The 8,690-nt window shown below is 36.5% G+C and overlaps 1 protein-coding gene across 1 annotated transcript in view; it reads right to left on the bottom strand.

The window, feature by feature from the left end:
* Positions 1-8,690, bottom strand: part of SACS (sacsin molecular chaperone) — a 29,301-nt gene that overhangs the window by 16,157 nt on the left and 4,454 nt on the right. The window contains exons 3-7 of the mRNA XM_009072950.1: positions 6,754-6,865; positions 5,500-5,646; positions 2,809-4,291; positions 2,699-2,709; positions 1-6 (exon numbers count right to left, since the gene is read on the bottom strand). The exon at positions 1-6 is cut by the window's left edge and continues 75 nt beyond it. Of these exons, the coding sequence (XP_009071198.1) occupies positions 1-6; positions 2,699-2,709; positions 2,809-4,291; positions 5,500-5,646; positions 6,754-6,769 (1,663 nt within the window). The 5' untranslated portion in view covers positions 6,770-6,865. The remainder of the gene's footprint in view (positions 7-2,698; positions 2,710-2,808; positions 4,292-5,499; positions 5,647-6,753; positions 6,866-8,690) is intronic.

The following is an 8,690-nucleotide window of genomic DNA, read 5'->3' as shown; positions in this document are numbered from 1 at the left end:
AGTGATCTAGCACAGCAGGACAAAATGAAAAAAAAAGACCCACACTTTAGCACTTTAGCAAAGCATCATTTATTTATGTTGCTGATGATTACCAGTATGGTAATGATCATGGTAAAACAGTAGCAAAGCTATCACTTACATATGCAGAATAGGGCTGTCAGTGAGCATCTTCTGACAAGAGTAGTAAGAAACTAATTTTTCCAAATACTCTTCTTTTCAAAGCAGGTCTAAGCAAGTTTTCTTTTGCTAGAAAAACTGGGATTAGAAAACCCATTTGTATTCTAACAAAAAAAAAGTTTAAATAGCACCTAGCATTCTATATCTTCTAGAGATACTGTTTGAAAGTATACAAAAAATACAACACATAATTCTAGTATTTCACATAGATCTGTGGATTTCAAAAGATCTGCAGACAATAGTTAAAATTATTTTGCCAAAAGTCAGTCTTATCCTGCCCTTCCCTTATTTTAGCACTTAAAACTGAACAGTTTTTTAGGCCTTTGATCTTCCTGAAATCAAAAATAAATAACCAGTTTAATTCTGACATCAGGTATGTTCATTAGACATCAACCAACACAGAATCTTGCTCTTCCCCAGTGATAACAGAAAGAAACTCATAAGAGTTTATTTCACCTTTTCAGCAGGCTCCAAACTTGAATAAGCAAAGAGCCAATCTCGTAAATTGAGAGTGTTTTAAAACATTCAATGTCAGTAACTCATAATATTTATAACTAGAATTAAAGGTACTTAATGTAGGCAAGAATAGAGACAAATAAAGCATTACTATTGCAAATTTCTGTTTTACCACAGCTAGCAAGGAGATTTATGCCTGGTATAACAAGCCTTTGTATCAGTTTTACAAGGCTAATCAAACCAAGTCCATTATCAACACAACATGAACTTCATAAGAATTACTGGCATCATTATGTTTCAAAAGTATCTTATGACCAGTCTGAAGCAGGGCTTTTATTTGTTAGTCTCATCATGGGAATGTTTTCTGTACTAGTATACTGGCTTAACTTCTGGAAGGAAAAACAAAGTGAAAGAATAGCAAAAGATCAATCCCCTCACAACAGATGCTAAAGAATTTTTTTTAAAAAAGAAGACACTAGAATCACAGGCTCTGAGTAGTTTTAATACCCAAAAAAATAACTGGAATTGTCTAGAAAGATTATGGGCTTATGATTACGGATTTAATATTAATATTATGGAGCTCCTGGAGTGAGTCCAGTGGAGAGCCACAAAGATGATTAAGGGACTGGAGCTTCTCTCTTACAAGGAAAGGCTGAAGAGCTAGGCCTGTTCAGTCTTGAGAAGAGATGACTGAGAGGAAACCTCATCAATGTCTGTATCTGAAGGGAAGGTGTCAAGGGGATGGAGCCAGGCCCTTCTAGTTGGTGCCAAGCAATAGGACAAGAGGAATGGGGCAAAACTGGAAACCAGAAAGTTCCACCTAAACATGAGGAAGAACTTCTTTACTGTGCAGATGACCATGCACTGAAATAAATTCCCCAAATAGGTTGTGGAGTCTCCCTCACTGGAGATATTCAAGAACAATCTGGACACAATACTGTGCAATGTGCTCTAGGATGACTCTGAGCAGGGAGGTTGGACCAGATTACCCACTGTGGTCCCTTCCAACCTTATCCATTCTGTGATTCTGTTTAGATTATAGCAGAAAAAGAACAGCAGCAGACTTGAAAACAAGCAAACCACTCTCAAGCAACACAGGAAGACAAGTTACTTGCATACAACTGTTTTTCTTGAAGATTTGCTGACTATATGTAAATGCAAACGACAATTTACAGAAGGACCTCTCCAAGAGCACACTCCAACCCACCTCTACTTCCCTTATAAACAGTTCACAGAGAATAAAAGCAGCAGAGCACACTCCAAGTGTCATGTTATCTCAAGCTGGGGATATGGAAATTAGTGGAAGTCTGAAGTAAAGGAGAAAGGGGGGTCGTTGTGAACATACATAGGGGTAACACTTTGCAGGGAGGAACAACCACAGGTAAGACATCTGGTGTGTTCAAGTGCCTCTTAAAAGATTACTTGGAGAATGGTACAGATTTAACAAATCTTTTATATAAGCATAATCCAGTACAGACATAAAAAGCAGTAGTCATGCTTTTTCCCCAGTGACCCCAAGGTCATTTATTCCAGCTAGTCTGCACTGTGCTATCCCCTCCCAAGTGTCAGTGCAAGCCTTTGTGGCTGATGAAATGTGAACTAAATTGGAACACTGATGCAGCTGGGAAATAACCAAGAAAGAAACACTAATTGGAGAGGGACTGGAAAGAACAAAAGGAGATGTAAAAGACAAGCTCTCTTCTTTCCATTGTACTATCTGCTTCCCTCCTGAAACCAGTGTTTAGTACTAAGCCCTCCACTGAAAGTAAGAGTGTTGTGATAAAGAGATGGAAAAAAAGCCTGAAGTAATCTCAAGCTTTAAGTTTAATAAAAGCTCTCATCATTATCTAATTTAATGTTATTCCTAGCATGTATGTTTCTAACCTCCTCCTATTTATAATTCCCAGACAAAAGCTAACTTAAAATATATTCTGAGATACTCCCTTAAAGACTAGATCACACAATTATTTATACTGGCAAAGTTATCCAGCTTTTCACAAGTCATTTGCACAAACATATGCATATAGAGAGAAAACAGAATTCTATTGAGGCATTATTTCATTACAATACAGGCTGCTGCATATCTTGTTGGTGGATAAGCCAGTAAAGGCCTGAAGTTCTGACTGAACATTTAAACTTTAAGAAACCCCACAGTATTTAAAATATTAAGCATACCTGGGATATTCTTCTGAGGTTATGTAAACTACATCCTGTTCTGACACAGATGAGGAAAAGGGAGTAAAATTTCCATTCTGTAAAGGCAAAAGCTCCAATCCAATCAGTTCACTGTAGACTCCATCAGAAAGCACAAATTCTAAAAGATGAAGCTTTTCTTCAGCAGGTCCACTGTGTCCAGATTTCCTTAGCACTTGCCGTACTAAAGCAGGAGTCACTTTCTTCACAGCTTTAGCAGTAGAAATAGTAAGATGCACTGCAGTAGCAATATTCGCTGGTACCTTGGCAATCTGCTTCCCTGAATTCTGGAGGTAGTTGAGAACAGACTGTGTGTACTCCAAACTTTCATCCATTTCCGAAAAGTGCACCTGTTCCACCTTTATCCACTGATTACTCACTGAGTAAATAACTGTATGCTGGAGCAGCTCTTTAAAGAGAGGTACTACAATTGGTTTCCAGGGTACCCTGATTTTATCCTCATCAGGCCATAACCTATAAATTCTTTCCGCTGACAATGGAAAATCTGAATTCTTCTCAGTTTCCATTCGTTTGATAGCTTCCAGAATAAGGGTGGTATATGCCTTTGGCACTATATTTACCACAAGAAGATCATTCCACAAAGCTGCTGGATCTCTCCACTGATCCAACTCTCGCCATTTGATACTCCTCCTATTGTCTGTGAGACCAAAGAAACCACTAACATGAACTGGGAGTCCAGTTTTGCTTTCTTCACCTGGAGGCAAAGGCAGAAAACAAAAGGCTCTTCCTGAAAAGTCTGCTACAGCTCCATTTTCCTCCCCATTAGTTGATAAAGACATGGCTATTCCAATAGTAGGAACAAATTTCAAGTCATCAGCTAAACAATCCAGTTCTGTACACATTCCTCGACCACCTACACAATTACACACTAACCAAGATGTTTTCTGTGCGTCCTTAACACTCTCATCTTCTACAACTATATTTACATGGTATGTCACACATGTTATGCTATTGCTTGGAACTCCTTTACAATACTGACTTATTGCAGTTCCCAAGATTTTGATAGAATTGGGTCTTTCGTGTTTCAAGGCCTTGTTCTCGCTGGCAGTTACTCTAAAAATCAGCCTCTCCGTTCCATCAGCTTCCCTAACGTGCAATGAAACATCCTGAACACTCTTCAAGAAAAGTAATACTGTGTCTGCATCTGCTCTAAAGGATTCAAACAGCTCCAAAACCTTCTGTTTGTCATAAACATTGCTGCTCAGCTGGGAAGGCTGCAGACGCAGTGGGAAACGAAAAAAGGTACCAGGAAAGCTTCCATTCTTAAAAGTTTCCTTAGTGCTGCCAAATACACCAATGAATGGTGCAAACTGGTCTGTAAGTTCATTTATTTCCTTGCTGTCTTCTTTTAGATTCCAACACTGGCCCGACTCATGAGGTCCAAAAAGGGTTTGATGGGGATCAAGCATTCCAATCTGGTCACCACTGAAAATGCTAGGGACATCTGTGTACATGAAAAACAACAATTATTAATAATCCTAAAACAACATACTTTACAAATATAGTCTTAAGAAACAAATTTTAAAAGGGTAAGAAAAAAATTATAAAACTGCAATGAACTGAGTATAATGCCCAGGGAAGCAGTTGAGTCACCATCCTTGAAGGTATTTAAAACACACGCAAACATGGCTCTTAGGGACATGGCTTAGTGGTGGACTCGGTACCAGTTAGACTTAAAGGTTTTTTCCAACCTACATGATATAATTCTGATAACATAATTCAGTGCTTACTGACAGGGAAGAAGGAAGCACAGCCCTATTCTGCAATTAAATATATGAATACTCTTTCAGCTATTTGAATTCTAGGAGACAGTGAGCAACAGGAAGTACAACTTCTTTCAACCAGATACTAATATGTTCCCAGTATTTTCAAGAACAAAAAAGAACTCATTAATTTACTAAAGATGTATTTTTAAAAGTATAAATTTCCAGAATTCTCAAACCACTGAATGTATTCGTTTTATTCATGCTCAGCTAGGTAAAATATTCTTAAAAAACATCCTGTGTCTTACAAACTCACAAGTTAAAAATGTTATTTCAGCAAAAATTCCTCTTATCCTGTACTATTATAACTAAGTTGACTGTAAGCATTATTTATGATATATGATTCTTCTGTACAGCAGTAAAATATTTGGGAGAATAATAGGTTTCAAGACTGAATATCACCAGTTTGTGAATCAGTATGTACTGTCTCTTTCAAGTGTAAATGTGCATATACCTCTATTACATAATATCCTTTCTAGCATTAAATAAAAATCACTCCTTATTATAGAAAGAACCTGCAAAAAATTTTCAATCTAGTAAGCAGAACTTTCACACTTCTATTTAAATATGTAACCTACATTATAGGCCTCTATTATATGAGCAGCAGTGCATAACTGAAATAACAACAGGAAGATATGTTCATTTTAATATAAGGGACTAAGTACATAATTATATTACTAGAAGAAACCATCTCCCCCAAAAACCTTCAAAATCTAAAAGCTACCTTATAGGGTCTTAGAAAAACAGGAACACATCTTAAGAAAACTTAGCCAGGGACCTAATTTTAAAATGCACTATAGAGAAAGTATTAAATGCTTGATGAATAGATACAATAATTAAACTATTTAAAACTTCAACATTTTCATTTTTAATTATCTACTGAGAGTACCTGTTATATGATAAACTGAATTAAAGCCAATTCCAAATCTTCCAACCTTCAGGGGATCATCTTTCTTCCTGCTTCTTGCTATTTCCTGTATACCGTGCCAATCCTCAGGAGTGAATATTGCATCATTGTATGCATAAAATGCTGGCCCTATCACAAATAGGCAAGTGTTAAAAAGATGACAGAAGAAAACTATTTACTGTTCACAATTTCTAGGAAATGAACTCACAGAACTGAGAAAGTATTTCTTTGAAATATGCATGTGCAAATTTAATGGGGAAGCTATGACTTAAGCTGACATGGAATTATGCCTGTAAATGAAAGGGAGGTATAGAGTATCAGCAAAAGCAAGGAAATGGATTTACATTTGTATATGGTACCTAGAATTATACTCTGATGTGATATTTAGTTCTGGTGTCTACATTTTAAAAGAATGATTCTGAAAAACTGAATAGAAAGCAGAAAACAACAAAACTTCTGAAAGAAGCATCATGTGACACAAGGCTTAAACTGAATCTGTTCAGTCTATCAAAAAGATGTCTGAAAGATGTACTAATCTCAGTCTATTAACACCTCCACTGGAATGCATTATATGGCAAGATATAACAATAGCCTGTGTTTAGAAAGCAAGACAGACAAATTCAAATTAGAAGACAGAATAAGACTGATTAACAAAAGAGCCATAAGCAAGAACCCACATCATCCACATTGAAATCTTCCAATCACAACTGAATGACTTTTGGGATGATTATGCAAACTAATTTGTTTGATAAATACATAACTGACCTTTATGACACAAAGCCATGTTGGGAGATATAAAAACCTTAAAATTACAAGAAACTGAATTTGCAGGATACAGGCAGCATGGAGCAAAGTTTGGTATAAGGGTAAGAAAATAAGAGATGGGGAAATAAACAGAATGGCCTGGACAGTGCTGAAATGTATGGGGCTAGGGTCATCTCTACATTAAGAACTGGTATGATGGTTTGGGCTGAGATAAAGTTAATTTTCTTCACAGGAGCTAGGGGCTGTGTTTTGGATTTGTGCTGGAAATGGTGTTGATAACACAGGGCTGTTTGAGTTATGACTGAGCAGGGTTTACACAGAACTGAGGCCTTCTCTGCTTCTCATGCCATCTCAACAGCAAGTGGGCTGGGGGTGCACAAGGAGCAGAGGGGGGACACAGTGAGGACAGCTGACCCCAAGTGACATGCATATTGAAGAATAATGGCCAAATTTAATAATAATTGTATTTACCCTGATATTGCGCCATGTCCTTTGACCATAAAGTTTCTGTTCCATACTGAGTTTCATCATACAAAAACCTAACCTCTGTGGCACCAGCATCTTCTGCATTCTGTATCAGTTCCTGAGGTAGAAAAAAAACCACCCAAAACTAAGTATAATGCAGTAATGTTGTACATATTATAGCAATGGGTTTTGAACTTAAACAATAGAAAATAATAAGCAATTGTCAAGTGTAATTGTTTTCATATCTTTCAACCAGAATAATTTTATCCAGTTTACCTGAATAAGAACAGGCATCATTATAAAGGAATATTCAGACAAATACTATAAACATGAGTTGAATTTGGATACCACACATGAGCAGTTATACAGTTGAGAAATAAGCTACTAAACTGTTACTATTAGAGTATACTGAATCAGACCTGTACAGGTCTCAAAACATTGCAACATGTGAGAAGAAAAAAATTTTTTTACATTTATCAAATTTACTATTAAGTCCACACAAACAGCTGTACAACAACAGTGAGGCAACAAGTCATAAAAGGGCAATACAAGGCACTCTTCTTTTCATCACTGAATTATGTTCAAGTTAACATTTCACAGTATGAACACATTTCAAGAGCCACAGTGCTCACTTCTAACACCTCCCCAGCAAAGGGATGCAAAACAGTTCTGACCAGTAACTCTCTAAGTCATGAACCAACAGAGCAGCTCACCTGTTGAATGAAACCCACAGACTGGAAGAGGGCTTATATTAAGACTGAGTATTTGTTAAGTAGTATTAGTAGTGGTGAGAGCTGTGGAAAACTACAGTGTCAATAAACTAGTTCTGTAAACACAAACATTAATTAAATATGCCTATCCAGTCCCATTTTCATCAATAGCAGACCTGCAAGCATAACTATAAATACCTACAAGATTACAGCTTCACACAATGCTCTATTTACACTGAATCATCTCAGTGTATCAGGGCTCCAGACATATAAACCCACACATGTGCATATGTTTATGTGGGTGTGTGCAAATTTGGCATAAGGAAGTATTTCAGCTGAATTGAAAAGCTATGTAGATATATCACATGCAGCGTATTCGTATCACATGCAATGTATTCATAGACCATAAATTCCATTCAGTTATGCATAAATATAAGAGACTTGAAAGCAAGATGAACCTTTATTTAAAAATCATCAACCAGCAGCAGGTATTTCAAATTAGATTGTCGAGAGTAAAATAAATTCACTGTTATCTAACATCTGCTTTCAAAACTATAACCCTTTGATTTTACAGTTTGTGACAGTACATTCAGTCTATAATGAATATCACAGAAGTAACTAAAATATATTGTTTATACTGGCACTTCTACATAATTTGGAAGCATTACAAAAGCCATGCAAATATTCTTCTAAAAGAACAAACATGACAATCATTCAAGAAGATACAGAAAGATAGTCCAAAGACTCCAGAAATATTAAATACTAAGTATGCAAACCACCATGTACTCAGACTTGCACTCATGCTGTGGCACATGGGGCAACTGCCACATTCCATGGTAAAGGCATTGTATCTGAAGAATCGAAACAGTGAAATAAATTTTAACAGATCAGCAAAATTCCTGATAGTAATCCCTCCCTAACAATCTGTTAACTCTAACTTGTAAACTGTGAAAATAGGATCATTTCTACTTTTAGATTTACCTATCTGATTTCTAAGGACATTATCTTATTTCTTCATGTTGGAATGAAAATTTGGGTTTAAACTGTTGAGAAGGATGGAACCCTTCATAATTCAAATGCATCTTACAGATGCAACTAGTACTGGGAAATAATAAAAATTTAAGCAGCCCTCCTGTGAACACACTGCTCAGAACATACCCAGGAGGCAGTTTGCCAGAACAGTTGAAGATACACTTATCTTAGACATACACACTAAACGTGACCAACTTCTAG

The sequence above is a fragment of the Acanthisitta chloris genome, unplaced genomic scaffold (genome assembly GCF_000695815.1).
Source record: "Acanthisitta chloris isolate BGI_N310 unplaced genomic scaffold, ASM69581v1 scaffold4684, whole genome shotgun sequence".
NCBI classification, from domain to species: Eukaryota; Metazoa; Chordata; class Aves; order Passeriformes; family Acanthisittidae; genus Acanthisitta; species Acanthisitta chloris.
The sequence above is the reverse complement of the archived record's forward strand: the minus strand, read 5'-3'. Positions and strand labels throughout refer to the sequence as shown.